General features: G+C 40.3%; 2 protein-coding genes across 2 annotated transcripts; one reads left to right on the forward strand and one right to left on the reverse strand.

Moving 5' to 3' along the window:
• Positions 1-423: 423 nt before the first annotated feature.
• LOC139668018 (Fc receptor-like protein 5) lies at positions 424-3,463 on the reverse strand (the record flags this gene model as incomplete). The annotated part of the gene is made up of 4 exons (XM_071547494.1): positions 3,433-3,463; positions 2,240-2,275; positions 966-1,226; positions 424-680 (listed from the first exon to the last, which is right to left on the reverse strand). Coding segments are annotated over exons 1-4 (585 nt in total), but the record flags the coding sequence as incomplete, so codon positions are not given.
• A 10,323-nt stretch (positions 3,464-13,786) lies between these two features.
• Positions 13,787-18,254, forward strand: LOC139668020 (butyrophilin subfamily 2 member A2-like). The gene is made up of 3 exons (XM_071547495.1): positions 13,787-13,895; positions 16,142-16,486; positions 16,810-18,254. Exons 1-3 carry the CDS (start codon positions 13,832-13,834, stop codon positions 17,004-17,006), a joined length of 606 nt encoding a protein of 201 aa, XP_071403596.1. The 5' UTR covers positions 13,787-13,831; the 3' UTR covers positions 17,007-18,254.
• Positions 18,255-19,217: the final 963 nt, after the last annotated feature.

Here is a 19,217-nt window from a genome sequence, read left to right on the forward strand (position 1 = left end):
TCAACTATTAAATTAATCGGCAACTATTTTGATAATCAATTAATCGGTTTGAGTAATTTTTTAAGAAAAATAAGTCAAAATTCTCTGATTCCAGCTTCTTAAATGTGAATATTTTCTGGTTTCTTTCCTCCTCTATGACAGTAAACTGAATATCTTTGGGCTGTGGACAAAACAAGACATTTGAGGACGTCATCTTGGGCTTTGGGAAACACTGATCCACATTTTTCACCATTTTCTGACATTTTATAGACCAAACAACTAGTCGATTAATTGAGAAAATAATCGACAGATTAATTGACAATGAAAATAATCGTTAGTTGCAGACCTAAAGATGATTGTTTTCACACAGTCTTCTGCGACCCTTATGAGTGCAGAAACCCCATAACATGAATATAGGAAAGAAAACGTAGTAGAAGAATGAACTCTGATATCCTCACCTCTCACAGCCAGCCAGCTGGGTGGAGACTCTCCAGGACCAGAGATGTGACACTTGTAGAGGCCTTCATCAGACTTGGAAACATGGTGGATGGTCATCTGTCCTGTAGACTCGGTCCTGATGAGGGAGCCATCTTTATAGAAATCAGCTGGGAGGTTGGAGGGAGTCTTGGTTGTACAGTTCAGAGTCACAGCAGCTCCCTCCATCACAGGAAGGACAGGACTCTGCAGGATCACAGCACCACCTGAACACAGAGACACACTACATGATTTAATCCATTTACAGACAGCTTCATCAATACTCTTGTTGGTGGACTCTGGAGGATCACAGCACCATGCTGGACATAATATCTTGATTAATTTTCACATTTTTAAAACCAATCCTTTTTCACATAGACACAGAAAAGATAGATAGATAGATAGATAGATAGATAGATAGATAGATAGATAGATAGATAGATAGATAGATATTGATAATGAATACAGAGTTATTTAGTTATTCATAATGTGTAGATGCTGCATGATCTTACCAGTGACAGTGATGTTGATGGTGTTGCTGGTTGCTCCCTCTCTGGACTCACACCAGTAAACTCCACTGTCCATTTGGACTGTGTAACTGATGCTGCAGGAAGAATTTGGTTTTCCCCAGTGAACTCCACACTCAGACATTGTTTCTGTGGTCGTCGTCCTCCTCACCGTCCATCCAGCAGAGCTGTCGTCCTCCTCACAGCTCAGAGAGACAGACTGTCCATAAAACAACTGGGATCTACTGGGACTCACAGTCAGAGGAGCTGGGGAGGGGCAGCAGGAAGGTCAAATTAGTGATGATCCTTTACATTTTTGACAAAACTAAATGACCCCTTAAGCATTGCAAAGAAAGTCTGAAACACAAAGCCTAACACACCCTCTGTGTATGGGTTATCACCGCAAGTCCCTAAACTCACTTCCCAAGCTGTATTTTGCCTAGGAAGTAAAGATAAGATAAGATAAGAGGGCCTTGCCCCTCTGGAGGCCATGTTGTAAGTCTTCAGCTACGGTTAATGTTTGTGCTGGTTTTGACCGGGACCTGATCATTTTCATTACTGATCCATCTCATTGATTTTGTGTTTAGATAATGTCAGCTTGAAAATCTAAATTTGACAAAGTACGTCTACAAATGACAAAGGTGGCTGAGGATGTCCCAAAATGGCCACCATAACAGGGTTCTTTTCAAACTCACTTCAACATGGTCAAGCATGTTTAGCGGCAGCCGTGTCTGTTCTGGTGTTTTTCCCCAGGATTTCTCTTTGATAGTTTCAGTTCAGTTTATTTATTTTGTGGCGGTTGTTATTTTCCTGGATGGAAGAAAACTTGATATAAAAACTCTCAGACTAAGTTTTTAAAGTTTTTTTGTCAACCGAGGATGCATTGGATGCTGACTTGGCCAGTCAGAATGAGTAGGAAGCTGTGTAGTTTATAGTACAGAGCAGAAAAAAATGCACCCCTGTGTGTTTTATTTATCGCGTGACGCCAAGCACAAAGCCCATCTCAACCTGTAAGGATATTTTCTGCTCTTGCATTCTTGAGAAATTTGTTCTGTTGGGAAGTTGGGAAGAACATTCTCCACAAGGACACAACTACTGAAACAGCATTTCTTATTTTGATAAACATCTAAAGAGTTCATATTTTAAGGCTTAACTTCAGATTCAGAGTACTTGCCTCCACATCCACTAAAACTCCTGAAACAAACCTATCCAAATTCCAAAACTATCCAAAACATTAGCATCATAACAGCTTGGGACTGTCATGGCAGAAGTGTACCAACCTTGTGTGGGTCTGCAGCACAGCAATGTGGTCAGCGCTAAAGAGAAATGAAGGTTGGTTGGTTTGAGGTTTTGCATGCAGTTAGACATTTTAGACTTGAGAAAACAGAGACCCAGGGATGTAGTGCATGGAAACGATTTGTATTATCTTCCATCCTTAAGATGGTAGTGGTTTGATATGTTTGCCTTTCATAAATGTGACTTCACCGACTGACCATCTAATCCCCTGTGATCTGAGAAACAGCACTGACCTAGTATGGGGCTGTGTCTTGTTATCTATTGTATTTTACTATCTATAGCTTATTTTTTGCTGCCCAATTTCCCCATGGTGATCAATAAAGTTAATCTTGTTTTGTCTTGTCTGAGGACGTTGAGCATGTGCTCACAATGTTGTTTGGCTCCTCTATTATCCTTTACTCCTGTCCAACAAACCAGAAATGTCCTAAAAATAATTGATAACAATTTAAATTACAGTCCATTAATTATGCAGTAATGACTGGGAATAATTAAGTAATATCCAAGTAAAACAACAGAAACCCCAGAGCGGGCCTAGCCTGGCCGGCCTCAAAGGGACATCAGGCAGAAACCATCATAAATAACAGAACCATCCAGAACCTATACAGTATAATATATAGTTTATACTTTCTAAAGCAGCAGCAGGCGAGGCTTGTTCTGGGGTTTCTGTTGTTTTCTGTTAATTGTATTCTACTTTGTAAATAAATAAAAACCTAATGATAAAACAGATTGTGTCGTCACTTTCTGTCATCAGTGTCCTTCCCTTCTGTGGAACTAAAATCAATGGAGACAGCACACAGAAGCTTTCTTCCTTTATAGTTCAACCTTCTCCTGTCTAAGTTTTCAAATTTGTGCAGTTCCACTTATCTAATACAAATATTGCTAAAAGCGCCTTTTTTACTTGTATATTAGAGTTGATGTATTTGATCATTTTTGTATATAGCATGTATATCATGTAATGCACCTAAGTCACTACTCAGTCATTCTAATGCTATGACTAGTTACATCCATTTTGGAAATTACTTATTTATTTCCAGGCTGCATTACTGCATAATTAATGTCCTGTAATTTAAAAGGTTACCAATTAATCTTTGAAAAATGGGGAAAACACACACGCACGCACGCACGCGTGCACACACACACACACACACACACACACACACACACAGATTCTACTTACAGAGCAGCCATTGTAGAGATGTGCCCCCCATTCTACAGTTTGACGATATGAGATTAACACTGAATTGTATCAGTCACACAAAATAAAGCACGCCCCCTTCCTCTTTGTACATTACATGTGACTGTATGTCAAAGTGTCTGTGGTTTTCTGTTCAGCAGCTACTAGGAAATAGGTTATTTAGTCTAATTTTATTTAGTTTATTTGCACTGTAAAATATGTGAAGTAATATAACCACAGTGAAAAAAATTCAATGACAGCAAACACAGGTAGACCAAGCAAAGACACAACTGATACCAGAATCTAAATGACAACACGGTAGATGACTACACAGTTCAGTAGTGTAGCAGAGAGGAGGTGAGTGAAGGATCCGGATTCAGTGTGTGTGGATTGAGTGAGTGAGTGAGTGAGTTAGTTCCAGGTCCATGAGTTGTTGCATCTACTAAACACATAGTCCTTGGTAGAACAACCATGCAAAGCTGCAAGATTAATTAAATGACAATTAAACGAGCTAAATGAGCCTGCTGGCTTGTTAGCTAGCAAACAGTTTGTTCAGGTTAACTGAGCTGACTCTTCTCAAGCTCCAACTCTTCATGTTTTGGAGTAGAGACTAGGGCTAAAGACAGTTTACTGTGTCACAGTAACCAAATCCACCTTATCACACTATTCACTTTTACTGAGAACGTTACTGAATGGATCTACAGCCACACCACAACAAGCTGACTCAGCTGCTCTCTGCTGACAGCTGCTTCACACACATTACACTTTATTCACTAACACACACTTCTACACTGTTCCTCCATCATGAGACTCAGCTGGCTGGCAGCAGCTGGTGATGAAACTACAAAGCCTTTATTGGTTGATTTTTATCACTATGTTGAGTAAAGAATAACAGAAACATACAGCAGAGATCTTTTAAAACCACACTGTCAGCAACTACCTGAGGTGCATCATCTACATAAGGTGTTTACATAAGGTGAGTAATATATAGCTTTCATCTGTTCGTCCAATCAGAGGCCTCATAGCTTGGGAAATGATTTTGTACCTGAGTTTCTGAGGCCGCTCTTGGTTTTTACCGCAACAACTTGGTCAATCGCAAACGTGTTTACAGCCGGCTTATTAAGTTGTTTGAGGAAAAAGTGGTCCGGCCCGGTGCATGGTGATGATGAAATATGCTGCAGAGCAGCAGCATGGCTCTGTGACGGTTTTTAATGTTTTTAATACAATGGAGTTCTATGGCTGCTGGGACATGGCTGCATTGGGACCCGGCTACATGGACCAGACTTGTTGGCAAAACAAATTCATTACTGATTTTGTTATTTTTATAGGAATTTTTGATGGTAAGCAATGCATTAAAAAACACCAGCCTTATCCTTTAAGATATGTAATGGAGCGTTCTGTCATCCTGCTGGCTGCAGAGTGGCTCTCTGCTGACATCTAGTGGTTTAAATTGCCAACAACAAATTGATTTGGAGAAAATCAGTTGAACCCCAAACTGAGTGGGCTGTCAACGATTCCTTGCACTGAAATAAACCTGTATGTAGATGATCTGCACACTGTGGGCCTGCTTTCAACTTTTGATAATTGGTGCATGAAATTCCTTAGGTACAATTTTGAATGGACTTCTAGCAGAGTATTTTCACAAGGTATTTTTGGTTTTAATCCATTAAATGATCTCTAAAAATCAAAAGTGTTCATTTAACTTAGAGTGTAATAATCAACACTACACCAGTGTTTCCATTAGTGCACAACCAGAAGAGTTAATTTAACACTTGAGACAGTGTTGAGTGTTAACCAGCTGTCCAGAGCCAGATCAGCAATAGAGATCAATCAAATCATATCAAGTAGAATTTGATCCCTTGTTTATTTGGAAGAATCCGCTCTGAGAGGCTGTTGTTCACCTGGACTTCTTTCAAAACTATTGCTGAAATATTTCAGAAATGAATCCCTCACATGGATCATTACAGTTTCTTTTCACTTCTTAAAACTCATTTATATAGACTTTCTTTTCTGTTATGTTTTGTCTTTCTTTTATCCAATATTGTTTTCGCTGTTATATTGTTTTCATCCTCTATGCTTATCTTTTACCTTACGCTGTCCTCTTTTTTTACTTATTTTTATGTATTTTATGAGTTTGATGTGTGGCTTTACTAGACTGTTCTCCTGGTGGCCCCTAGGCAGCAGTTTAATGCCTTGCTCCACGGTGCCTCGGCAGCACTGGTTAAAGGAGGGGAGAGTGGATGTGAAGTTTGTGGTCGGTGTTCAGAATCACTATAGCTGAACATTATTCTGCTAAAACCTTCTGCTGCTCCAGTTCTATCATCATCATCATCATCATCAGGAGTCTGTTTTTTCCACTCAACCCACAACAATTTCTTCCAAAGGTGTTCATAAATCCAAATTTCATTCGTCTTCAGTTATTAGGGGTCCAAGCACATAGTGCTGGAACCTATTGTATTTATTGGAATTCTTTCTTTCTTTCTTTCTTTCTTTTTACTATCAATAGTGTTGCTTGAACACACCACAAAAGCATTTTGAGCTGTACCACTAGTGGGCGCTACAAATGCAAAAGTTCATATCTCACAATTGACTGCATAGATTTTTATGGAATTTTTTACACATGTTCTAGGATGATGTCCAAATCAATCCATAGAATTTGGTCATAATTGATTAAAGTGGCCGTGGCTTATTGCATAATAACCAAATCTTCATTGGTCTTAAAGTCACAACTTCAAAAATTCATTAAAAAATCAGCCGTATGTCCTAGAGAGCTGAAATTTTCAGGACATGTCAGCTGAAGTGAGATAAATCTTTCGTACCTACCCCCGATTCTGAAGCCGCCCCCCTCTGTTTATAGCTAGAACTGACTGTGATCCCACAGTGTTGTCCTCCTAACCCATACGTTAATTAAGGTAGGCTATGTTGTGGGTTCAAGTCCAGGCTTGTCCTTTCCAAAGTCGTTAGTTGTCAAAAACAAGTAATGGAATGTTTTGTTGTTGTGAATAACGTCAACAATGTGGTTGCAATGAAAAGATTAACTTGACAGAAGTCACGGGCTTGACTGGATTAACACAGCGTGTTACTTGTGCACTTGACACGCAAAAATGTGAAATTTACTATGCCAATAAAGATCATAAATTTACATTAACTGAAACAATACAGGCTCAACCACACATACTGCAGACAAATGTAACACAATGTACCGACCAACAAATTACTTTACACCAAAGATTGACTTGAGCCTACAAATGCCATTTTAGGGTTTACACACAGCGCTATACTGTATTAAATTTGAATGCAGCTCATATCAAAGACATCATGCTAAATCTTTGTTTCCACCATAAATTTCCAAAGGCCTAAATCATTACACAGACATCTAATGCAACTTCAGCACCACAGACAAGGCCCTATAGACCACCAAGCAAGCTCAATAACTGTAGCAAACAATCACTTCAGGTGAGTTGCTGTGACAGAAGGTGAAAGGAGAAGCACATTGAGACAATAGGATGGACCTGGATTTTTGTCCAGACCAGCCCACCACACCACACACCAATCACGATTATTTCTCTTTATGCATATTCTTTTTTTAGTATCAAAGGTTAATTTTGGCTACGTATGCATCCCCCCAGAAAGTAGGCCTAATATATAAAGAAAATATGACAAAGCTTATAAAAGTATAATTCCCCCCCCCCAACAAGGCAAATTGGCTGGTGCCCCGGGCACTAGCCCGATGCGATATATGGATAATCCGGCCCAGGTTATATACTGCATGTCCGATCTTCATGTCAGTTTTGTGTGTCCTTCTACCTTACGTAAAGTTTTGTCTATCTGTCTGTATTTTCAAATTGTGCTTGCACCCCGCAATTTCTGCTTGCGGCTATATTTAGGGGTCCAAGTACGTAGTGCGAGGAACCCTATTGTAATTGTTCCGATTATTATTATTTTTCTTCTTCTCGTGCCCTAAAAGTATCTGGACCTCAGAAACCATAAGCCCCACAGCACCCAAACTTTCCACATAGGTTGGAAATCTCACCCAAATGACACCAATCCACCTGATGGTGGCGCTATAACAGCCTACTTCACGTTTTGGTCCATAACTTCTGAACCGTGAGTCACAGAATCAAAATTCCACTTCTCCTGGATTCCCTGGATCATTATGCATCTATGCAGATAGGCCACGCCCATTCCCATCTAACTAGATTTTCCGCCATTTCTCCTACACCGTTGAGGCAATCATCTCCAAATTTGGTGTGCATCATCTCTGGATGGCCATGATTAAAAATCATTAAAAGATTTGTGATATTCCGTACCGTTCTGAATTAATTAGCTTCCAAAGTTCAGTCAACGGTTGTGGGCGGGGTCTATTTTACAAAAATTGCCATAACTCATGAGTGCATTATGCTACCTGCACCAAATTTGGTACACATGTGCAGATGTCTACTCTGAGATACCAGCCTGAATTTGCTGTCATTTCACCCATAGGGGGCGCTACAGCAACATTTGAAATTTTAAATGCCCATAACTCAGTAACTATACATCATAGAAACAAAAGTCTTTTGTTCCTGTATTCCTTGGGTAAAGCCACATCATTGTGATAGGCCCCGCCCAGTCCCGCCATATTAGATTTTCCGCCATTTTGCATTTTCTCAAAAACCTATTTTTGCAAACTCCTCCTAGACCGTTGAGGCAATCATCTCCAGATTTGGTGTGCATGATCTCTGGCCTCCCCTGATTAAAAGCTATTAAAAGATTTCCTGTACTCCATATCGTTTGGCCGCTATAGGCCAATCAATTGTAGGGTGTGGCACATATGTGACAAAATGAGCCATAACTCATGAACGCCTTGTGCTATCTCAACCAAAGTTGGTGCACTTGTGCAGGTATCAACTCTGAGGCCATGTGCAACATTTGCTGTCTACAACACGCATGTACCCTAGAGGTCACCAGATTCTTGGACCTCGTCATTGCCGCATGCGGCTATATTTTCTTATTGAAATTGAATCAATTAAACTGATAGCCTAAATGTTGGTACTATAAAAACGTTTTAAAATGTTTTTATTTTGACCTGAACTTTCATGTGTTCCTACCAGTGGCGGTTCATTAATGCGGGGCGCTGGGGCGCCGCGCCCCTCCAACTAGAGAAGAAAGTCTACTTAAACATGTTAAACATAAATTAAATTAATTTGATCATGCGAAATAATTGTAAACGAAAAATTGTTTACTCGTACAATGCGCCTGGTAGTCTGTCAGCGCCTGTCAGCATTCATTAAAATTGGTTCCAAATTGTATCTGTGTGTGTGAATAAATATACTTCCTGTGTGAGGGTCGCCGGCCAAATGAGTGTGTATGCAAGTCCTTCAACTTTTGGCAAGCAGATGACCTGAGGCTGCTCTCTAATTGGTTGCTTCAGATTTTCCACAGGACGCAGCTCTCTGCGCCCCAGACCCTCCCACTTTTATTCGCAGCGAATTGGTATTGTTTTTTTTTTTTATCTAATGTGATTGGACAATTCTCGACGCGCTAGCTGTCAAGTTCACACCCGGAGCTACGGATGCGCGCATGCGCGACTGTCACTAGCTAGCTGACAGGAGATGGCGCCTTCAAGTGGAACCGCGGAAATCAAAGAAAATGCAGTTATTTCCTTACAAAAACACCCTTTCACCAGGCGTTCACTGGAAGAAAAAAAGAAGATAAAGGAGCTTGGACCAGACCGACCCGATTTACAAATTCAGCAGCAGGCAAGTGATCAAGGACGAGCTTACACCCGGGGCTTCTCCCGCTCTTGTTACGACAAACGGAGTTGGCTAGCTGTATGTGGTGTAAGTAATGCCTTTTATTGCTTTCCCTGTTTGCTATTTCAAAGTGTCAGCACAGAAGCGTTGTGGACAAAGACGGGGGTACAAGACCTAAAACATCTCTCTGAAAAATGCAAACGGCACCAAAGTAGCCGCAGCCATCTGGACAATAGCATGAAGCTACATTTTTTTGGCAGGCTTAGCATTGCTGAACAGCTAGATGAAGGCTACAGGATTGGCATTAGAAGGCACAACAAACAGGTGACAAAAAATCGACACATCCTGTCCAGAATAATAGACTGTGTGAAATTCTGTGGAGCCTTTGAGTTGGCTTCGCGTGGCCATGATGAGAGTGAGAGCTCCGATAATCCCGGGATATTCCGTGGGTTGGTGAATTTTGTCGCCTCCCTTGATGTAGTATTGAAAGAGCACCTTGAGAACGCCACTGTGTTTAAGGGAACTTCAAAAACTGTGCAGAACGAGCTACTGGACTGTATGTTGTCTGCTGTGAGCACATCATCAAAGAAGCCCAGAGTAGTGATTTTTTATCAATCCAGGCAGATGAGACAATGGATATTGCCACACAGACCCAACTTGGGCTGCTTGTGCTGCGCTACATTGATGACAAAAACAACGTGCAGGAAAGATTTTTTGAGTTCATCCCTCTGCAGTCAACTACAGCCGAGTCCATTGCTACAGCACTAAAAGAGCGTCTTGCTGCCATCCTTCCTGAGGATCAGAAAAGTAAGCTCATCTGCCAGGCATATGATGGAGCCAGCGTGATGAGAGGTGCCACTGCAGGTGTTCAGGGGAAAATACAAGATGTGTACCCAAACGCCCACTACATCCACTGCTATGCCCATCAGCTCAACCTGCAACAGGCCACCTCTCACATATCCAAGGTGAGAATTTTTTTTTCTTACCTTGGAGGATTTGCCAGCTTTTTTTCCAGATCACCCAAGCGGACAGGTGTTCTTGATAAAGTAGTGGCCCATAGACTGCCAACATCCAGCAACGTCAGATGGAACTTTCACAGCCGTGCCATCAATACCGCGTTTGAGCACAGAGAGGACCTCATTCACTGTTTTGAAAGCATAAGAGACTCAGGTGACTTTGACCCCAAAATCGTCAGAGAAGCAGGAGCCTTCGCTATGCTACTGGAGAATCAGGATTTTAAGTTCTTTCTGCAACTTTTTCACCACATCATGCCACATGTGGACCTCCTCTATGCCAAGCTCCAGAAGAAGAACATAGATTCGGTCCATATCAATGGGTGCATCCAGCAGTTCCAACAGGACATACAAAAGATCAGGTAGTAGCTGTATTCCTGTTATTAATATGATCATTATTATTATTCACTTTCTTTTACTGTTATCTCTCTGTCTCTTTTATTATTATTATAAATTCTCTTTGTCGTTCGCAGAAATTCTCTCCATTCCGTGGTTGAGCAAAGCAGTGGCTCTCAGCCAACAAAGAGGCGTCGGGCACTCAGTCCAGAGGACCATGAAAGGATTGCAGCAGAGGTGAGTTTATGTTGTAGAAATCAGTAACAGTCCATGTTACACTGGAGTGTAGTATTTTTATTTTAATCTTTGTGGAAGGATGTTTGCCAACTTTTTTCTTACTTTGTGTAGATGAAATATGTTTATTAGGAACTAAATCGAAAAGCTTGAAATGTAACTGCAAATAGTTGAACTAGTAAAAAATTAGAGCTAAAAGCCTAACAGGTAAAAATGGATATTGTCTTGGTGAAACTAACCTGTGATTTATTAGTAGAAGTGATTGAATGTTTTAAGTAAAGACCATGTCAAAAAATGTGATAGTGGAAAGATCAAGGACATACACTGCAGAATGGTTAACATCTCACAAGACTTAAGCAATAATCTTCAGCATTCACATATTCACATTTTATCCAGCAGATGGCAGCAGAAGGCTCTATAAATGACCTTGGAGTTAGCTAATATTTTCCTACTCTTTTTATGAGTTCATAGAATGTAACAGTGGCAGTAAAAATGACTTTAATAGTTCCATATTTAGAAATAGAGCCGTTGCCTGTTGGTAACTTTAGGTGATGTAGGTGAAATGGGCATTTTGTCATCTCTGCATATTATTATTATTATTATTTTTTTTCTCTCTGTAGGTCTGTGATACCATACTTGCACACCAGGGAACACTTCTCCTTCACAAACCACCTTGTCAGCGCCACCTTGCTGCAGGGGGACAGGTTTGAACAGTACAAGATGGCATTTCCTGAAGATGCACTGAGCAACACCTTGAAGGCCTACCCAATGCTCAGTGGAAGCAAGCTGAAGACAGAGCTCAGTCTCATCTACAGCAAGGAAGAGTTCAAAGCCTGCCGTGGTGCTGTGGACCTATTCCAGTTGTTTATGGAGAATAATCTTGAAGAAGTCTTTTCAGAGACTGTCACCCTCCTAAAGATCCTCATCACCACACCCATGACCACGGCGGAAGCTGAGAGGTGCTTCTCAACCTTGAAAAGAATTAAAACTTTTCTCAGAAACACCATGACCCAGGAGAGGCTGAATGCATTGGCCATGATGTCAATGGAAAAGAGACTGGTGACTGAGATGACTGACTTTAACCAGAAAGTCATTGAGAAATTTGCAGGCCAGAAGGAAAGGAGGGCAAAATTTATGTTCAAGTAGTGCTACTGGCCAGTGTTTAGGCAACATTACAGTGTGTTGTGTTGTTTTTAGATTTATTTATTTTTTGCTGAGTGTGATGATCTCCCATCTCTGCCTGCTGAGGGGTATTGCACAAAACCAGGATAAGGGATTAAGCCTGGAAATATTGGTTATCCTGGATAAACTTAGCCTCAAGTCGGTTGCACGAAAGCAGGCCAAGTTTATCCCGGACAAGTAACCATGGTGATTTAGTCTCTGCAGCTAGCCTGCTCCAGACCAGGCTAACAACCAGGATCAGGTTAATCCTGTAGTGGCTCTGCTGTCAGTACTGTGAGAAATGAGTGTGTTTTACAGAATGTCCATGGTTTTTCTACACATGTTACATCATCCAAATATTATAACTGTAGTCATTTCATTTGCTGGTTGACTTTTAGTTTTATTTATTAGCACAGTTTATATATAAAGACCAAAAGCACATATAAAAAGACAATATTTGAGAAATGGAAGTAAGAAGCCAGACGGTTTATTTGGAATGCTTTCCTTATTAATACAACACCAACACTGAAAGGTTCAAAAAGATAATAGGTACAATACAGATATTTAAAAGAAATCCTACATGATGATGAAAGAGGAGAAAAAAGGACTACAAGGTAACTGCCATCTATACTGCCATCTATACATCATGATGGTATTTTGTCTTGTGTAGTATTCATACATCCAGAGAAACCAAAAATGTTGCATCTGTTTTTGGTTTTGGTTATTGCTACCTATAATAAACATATAACAATCTTGCATACTGGCACTTCAGACTGGGTATGGGATAGCAGCTCCTCTGCTGGGGTCAGGTCCTGGGTGGGTGGGCCGCCCCCTGTGCCAGCGCAGTGTGCTTTTTTCTTGACCGCTAAAATCGTAAAGAAATTCATTGTCAGCAGACAACAAATCTATCACTTCATTTGATAATTGCTATTTGGGCTACAATAAAGTAACTCACCAGACTGCAGAATGTTTTTATATTTGGTTTTCACCTGTTGCCAGGTCCTTTTCTGGCCAGACAAGTTTGTTCTTTATGAAGGATGATGGATGAAACAGAACACAACATGGGATAAATAGATTCAATAGATGACAGAGAGTAGATCATTTCTTTGAACTTATTTATACTTTACATAACCTGAGTAACATGCACTTCTATGGGCCACATTAAAGCAAAACAAAACACAAAAACACCTATTGATTAGTGGACTTAAAGTCATCAGCTCCGCATCCTTTAACTGTAATTCTGACAGTTCCTGTGGAGTACACTTTATTAATTCTACATGTTTGGGCTACTTACGCATTAAGCCGTTCGGCTATTGTCTGCCAGGCTTTTTCCCTCTCCTTTTTTGCGGCACTGGTGTTTCCTTTTTTGCGTATTGTGCCTTTCATTTCCTCAAATTGCTGAAGAAGCAGCTCTTGTTCAGCAAATGTAAATGAAGTTGCGCGTCCGTGATCCATTCTTCAATCTGTGATTCTGTGATCAATTTCGTGGTCTTCTTAAGAATGCCGTGAACACGCACTTATCCCAAACATCCACACCTGGCTTGACTAAGCCGCGTCTCTTCATCCTGGCTCGGCAAACGTGCAACCAATTAATCCAAGATAGCGCCGACAAGGCTTAGTCAAGCCGCGCCTGCTCATTTATCCTGGATGTCTTTATCCTAGTTTTGTGCCACTGGTTCCTACAGACATTTATTTTTGCAATAAAAACAACTACAGCGGGGAGGCATAGATGAGCAGTTTTGAAAAATCCTATGTGACCTGAACGCAACATCTCTTCTGAAAAACAGCTCCCTTCTTGTGAATCACGTGACACAGAGGCATGTCTCTCTGTTCCCATATATAAACTAGCAGCCAACAGGTGGAGTATGGAGGACTGCATCAGATTCCTACAGCAACACATCCGGCCGCACGGCCCCGCATCGCCCCATGGATTTTACATCTGTGCCACTCCTGGCTCTGTGCATCTTGCACCAGGTGTCTTCATCTCACGGTGAGCTGCTCAGTTGAATGTATACATAGGTGTGGGTACATGCGCGTGCCTGTGGGTGTGCACGGGCTTACTGTTTTAATCTATTTCCATCACCATCGTTACCAGTTCCTTCCTGACTTGCAAAATGATTTAAGAGCATTTAGAGCAGACTCCTATTAATAAAATTCACATGCTGTGTGGAAAAGTCATTTTTATTTGCAGCGTCATATTTCATGCGAACATAAAGTTAAATGTGAGGTTTGACGACCTTGATTTGGTTTCCTGTTTTTTGCAGCCTGTGCAACTACTTCGAAGTAGGCTACTTGGTTCCTTTTTATAAACTGGATCTAGATTTTCAGATTTTAAAACTAAAGCCACTTGAACGTTACTGTATCACCATCTCAGACAATAAAGCTGTAACCGTATGCAAAACAAGTGTGTGTACTTTTCATAAGTTTGTTTTCAAATACACAATATCTCAGTATGAATTCTTGTAGTTGTTTTTTCCAATTTGTAAGATAGGTTGGGCTCTTGTGAAAACCTTTCACAAGCAAAACCGTCACAATACTGGATCCTGACCATATGAAGTGTCAAAGAACAAAATTCATAACAGCTGCTCTCGCTATTCGAAAAAACACAATTATCTCTCGTCTAGGCTCCTTCTGCCTATAGATGCGTTAAAGCAGCTGGAATTTTCTGGTTGGAGACTGTGTGTCACTTTTGACTAAGATACTTAGTATCAGATGAAGTACAGATGAAGTGGTGACTATAACTTATAGTCACCACATGACGTGGTTTCTGTCTGGGAGACATGAGGTCTCCCAGACAGAAACCAGAGCTGTTCAGCTGTTCAGATGACTGTTGTCTTGTTAGGTATTTCAGAGGAAGCGGAAATTACGATAATGTAATTGGGAAAATATTGACTTTGATACATGCTAGCTGCTGCCAATCCCTCGAATTCCCTCTGATCCTCTGCTCTCTGCCTAAATATTATCATGAAGCACTTTTGGGTTTTCCTCCTCCGTCGATCAAAGCTCTGACGATGCAAAATATTTTTCTGGTGGCTTTCAGGTGAGGTAAAGTGATGCAGCCTCTCGTGGCCATTTTGGAGATCCTCAGCCTTTGACAACAGATGAGAACTCATGTTTCGACTCGACTGTTTCAAGAGTATGGAATAGACGTGCAGAATTTCAGTGATGCTTTTGACGGCACTGATCATTTCATCACTGGTACAATAATTGATCACACGGCTTAAATCTATATTTGTGTTTCTAAACGTACAGCTTGTCCGTCTCTTAGCCTCTGTGTCCGTATAAACCAGGAAACGTGAAGATGGGCGCGTCTCGTCGTGTCAGATTCGATGTCAGACTGCCAACTATGTGCATGTCAAGGCAGAAACTGGGCAGGTAAAATATCTGCTGTACCACAGTCCAACCACTCTGAACTGTAATATGAAGCTGCCGCTCCTTCATTCACTATAATCTCTCTGGAATCTCTCAAACCGGAATTACAGCATATATTGCCAAAGGTGGCTATAAAACATATAATTGTGGGTGTGGGTGTGCAGAAAATAACAGCTGCACTAAGAAGTTATAATAAGAGACTTAGTGTAGTATTAATTTATTTTATTTTACCTTTATTTTACCAGGTTGTCTCATTGAGATACAATCTCTTTTTCAAGAGAAACCTGGTATGGTTTCTCTTGAAAACGACAATAAAGTTGAAGCCGAATTTGTTATTCTGATTTAGGAAAAGCAATTTGCATTGGAATTGCAGTCAAAACCTTCCGTAATATGACTACTGCCTCCATTTTTCATGACAACAGGTAGATAGAAATGGCATATCTAGAAGTTAAGGAAAAAGAAATTGTGAACCATAAACAAATTACAGAACAATGAATTACTAAAATTAGTATTTGATTCACACAGGATTAGTATTATAAAAGGACCTCTGTCTTTGCCAAAATACAATACAATACAATACAGTCATTTGTTTTCAACATTTCTACTTTACAAATTAAATATATGGCAGATTCGCATGGAATTAAAAAGCACGAATGATTTCCACAGTTATTACAAATCACTGGACGTCCACAGGTAATAAGAGTCCTGTGTGAATGGGGCTGATGTCAAAACAGATGAGTGTTGACTACAGGTCCTGACTGTGGAGTCCTTTTGAGTTTAGATTGGTAAAAATTGAAGTATTTCTTGATAGAAGAATTATATTGTTGACTTCTCTGCTCTGGGGTTTTTTCCATTGTCCTTTAGGCCTGGAAGTGGTGACAGCGTATACCGGACAGGATGTCACTCTGAAGTGTCAGAGTCCCAACAATGCCCCCATCATCGTGTTGGAGTGGACCAGACCTGACCTGGAGCCAGAATACGTCTTCTTTTACCGAGACAGGCGCATATATCCGTCCTACCAGAATCCATCTTTTGCGGGCCGGGTGGAGCTGTCAGACAGAGAAATGAAGAACGGCGACTTGTCTTTAATTCTTAAGAATGTGAACGGGAACGACAATGGAACGTACGAGTGTCGTGTTGCAACAGACAGAGCAAGACGCACAAAGAGAGCCGCTGAGTACTGCAGCATCATCATCCTCAAGGTTAAAGGTGAGCTCAGCTGATACAGAATGCCAGAGTTTGGCTGGAGTCTGCTCCATGTTAGTGGCCGGTTATGAAGAGGCACTGCATGGAAATATAAGATAGATAATATGTTAACATGTTTATAAAACGTTTCATAAAGCTATAGTTCATAAGGGGTTGTATAAATGGTTTTGTGAAACTGCAGTAGATATTGGGTGATGTGAGTCCATGTAGAAAACTGCCTAAGATGTTTCCGACCACACGCCAACATGAGTGTGATGATGAGGAGATGGAGGCTTTTCTCCTGACCAGTCATCATTTACCTGACAGATCTGTTTTCTGCTCTTCAGATGCCATGGATGGATATTCAGATGCCATGGATGGAGGTTCAGATGCCAAAGATGTTCATGCCAGTCATGGACATGCTGTAGTGGGACCAGTCTTAGCAGTGGTAGCAATTATTGGTGGGATTGTTGTTGGACTGAAATTCAGAAAACATCATGGAAAAAAAACATCTGGACAAGAATTCAGACCCGACTGCTGCTGATGAAGCAAGTGACCTACAGCTTGTCACAGAAATGAAATGAAATGAAATGTCACAGAGCGCTTTACCCCCGACTTACTGTATGTTGTGGGACACAAAATCACAAAACAGAACAAAGAATCAGACAACAAAGCGCCAAATAAGAGAGCAACACAGCAGTTCAGAAAACGCAATGCAAAGTCAGAAGTCAAACAACAAACAGAAAAGAAAACACAAAGTTACGAAGCAAAGCAACCAATCACAAAACATTCCAACAGTTCAGGAAGAGCAACAAAATTTCACGAAGCGAAACACTTTAGCTTTAACTCAAACAGGAAAGGGCAGGGACCAGGTTGTTTTGATTGGTCACTTAACTTGTCTGACCTCTATTATTATGAAGTGTCTGGAACGATTGGTCATATCATATATCCTATCTCACTTGCATACTGCTTTAGTGCACCTTGAAAAGAAAAATACCTATGTCAGAATGTTGTTTATTGATTATAGCTCTGCTTTTAATACAGTTGTACCATCCAAACTGGTGTTGAAACTCAGCTCATGTTCTGTTCTCGCTCCTTCCATCTAAAAAACTTTACCGGAGCATCATATCAATCAGAGACTCACTAAAAAGATATTTAATTGGGACATTTCGCATGGTCATCCCTGGGCCAATGAGTTGAAATCCTTATTTTATTTGAACGTCATTTGTCATTCATTTTGTTTGTTGTTTCAGTGTTTCTCATGTATAAAGAAAAATGGTCTGTTGATATATGGTATAAACAAAAACTACAAACTTATTGTCTCATAAAGAGCTACAGTGTAGAACCTTATGTGAAGTATAATTTTAACAAAAGACAAAGATCCTTATGCGCACAGTTAGGTTCAGGAACATTACCATTAGAGGAGGACAGACTTTGTTTGGTGAAATTGAGAACGAGGTTCATTTTTTGTTTTACTGTCCTGTCTACAAGGAGGTAAGGGATTTACGTTTTAGTAAAATGTCCTCTATTTGTGTTGATTTCTTTGGGCTGGATGATTATGAAAAACTTGAGTTGTGCTTGAAGGGAATCTTTTCTGTAGCAGATTTTATTTGCCAAGCTTGGGAGAGAAGGCAGAATATTTTGTTTAGGACCAAGCTGTATGATAATCTGTAATTTTGTAATGAAATGAAATGTGTGACCACTGTAACTGTAACTTTGGTGACTTGTAAATGCTTGAGGGTTGGGCACTTTGTGTGCATGACATGAACATACAAGAAAATCAATCATTCAAGTGCATTGTGTACATAGTCTAGGTAGCACATACAGTTTGTAACTCTGTATTTATGTGTTTATAGTGGGGGATTATAGTTTATAGTGAGTTTTAATGCTTAGCAATGAACTTCCAAGTGCCTGCTATTTGCACCTGCTTTCTCTTTGTTGCTACTTGATGTTTGGGTGTGTCAAGGTAAACTAAGTCAAATATCTAGTTTTATCATTTATTCATTATGTTCTGATTTACCTTTCACCTATATTATGGACAAAGAGACCCTAGTAGAGACATTTAAGTGAAACCAGATGTTGAGGTTCTGTTTTGAAGGTGTCCTATAACATGACTGCATGTATGATAAACACATGTGGTAGACGCATGATCAGGGGATGCCCTCTCTCATGGCTTTGTGCCAATTGGTTGAAAGTATTTAAGAAAATATGTATTGACCAACCACAGATCATTTCTTTGTCTCTTAGAAAACTATATAAGATCAAGTATTCTGTTTTTTAGTTGAGACATACTGATGTAAGCTTTGGGTGTGATCTTATGTCTCCTTATTATTGACTCAATAATAATCTCATTAATCTTCAAAATCAGTAAGTGGCTTGTGTCTTTACTTTGTGTATGAGTCCAGTGCTTTTGACAGATTTCCACGACATTTTGGAGGTTCCACCGAGATCCTGAAACCTGTTGGCTGTGTCTGTGGGAGGATGGATTGCCCTTAGCTAGGCGGTTTGTTAGACAGACTGAGGAAACCTCGACCCCAATTATACTGGGTTGTTTTCAGAGATGCCTGCAATCCCTCTCTTCCATAGATTCGGGACACAGTAAGTGGTTTTGATTCTTGGAGGATTTTAGAGTCTTGATTGGCATGCTAATTTTTGTGGAAATTGTAACTGGTCACTTTTCGTATTCTAAATTTGTATAAATATTGTTTATATACACGCACTGATTGGGTTTGAAGATTTTTGATTGTTAATTCTA

The sequence above is a fragment of the Centroberyx affinis genome, unplaced genomic scaffold (assembly GCF_046629955.1).
Source record: "Centroberyx affinis isolate AG114_WGS23_722 - 3 ecotype Tasmania unplaced genomic scaffold, CSIRO-AGI_Caff_v1 ptg005953l_1, whole genome shotgun sequence".
In the NCBI taxonomy this organism is placed as follows: domain Eukaryota; kingdom Metazoa; phylum Chordata; class Actinopteri; order Beryciformes; family Berycidae; genus Centroberyx; species Centroberyx affinis.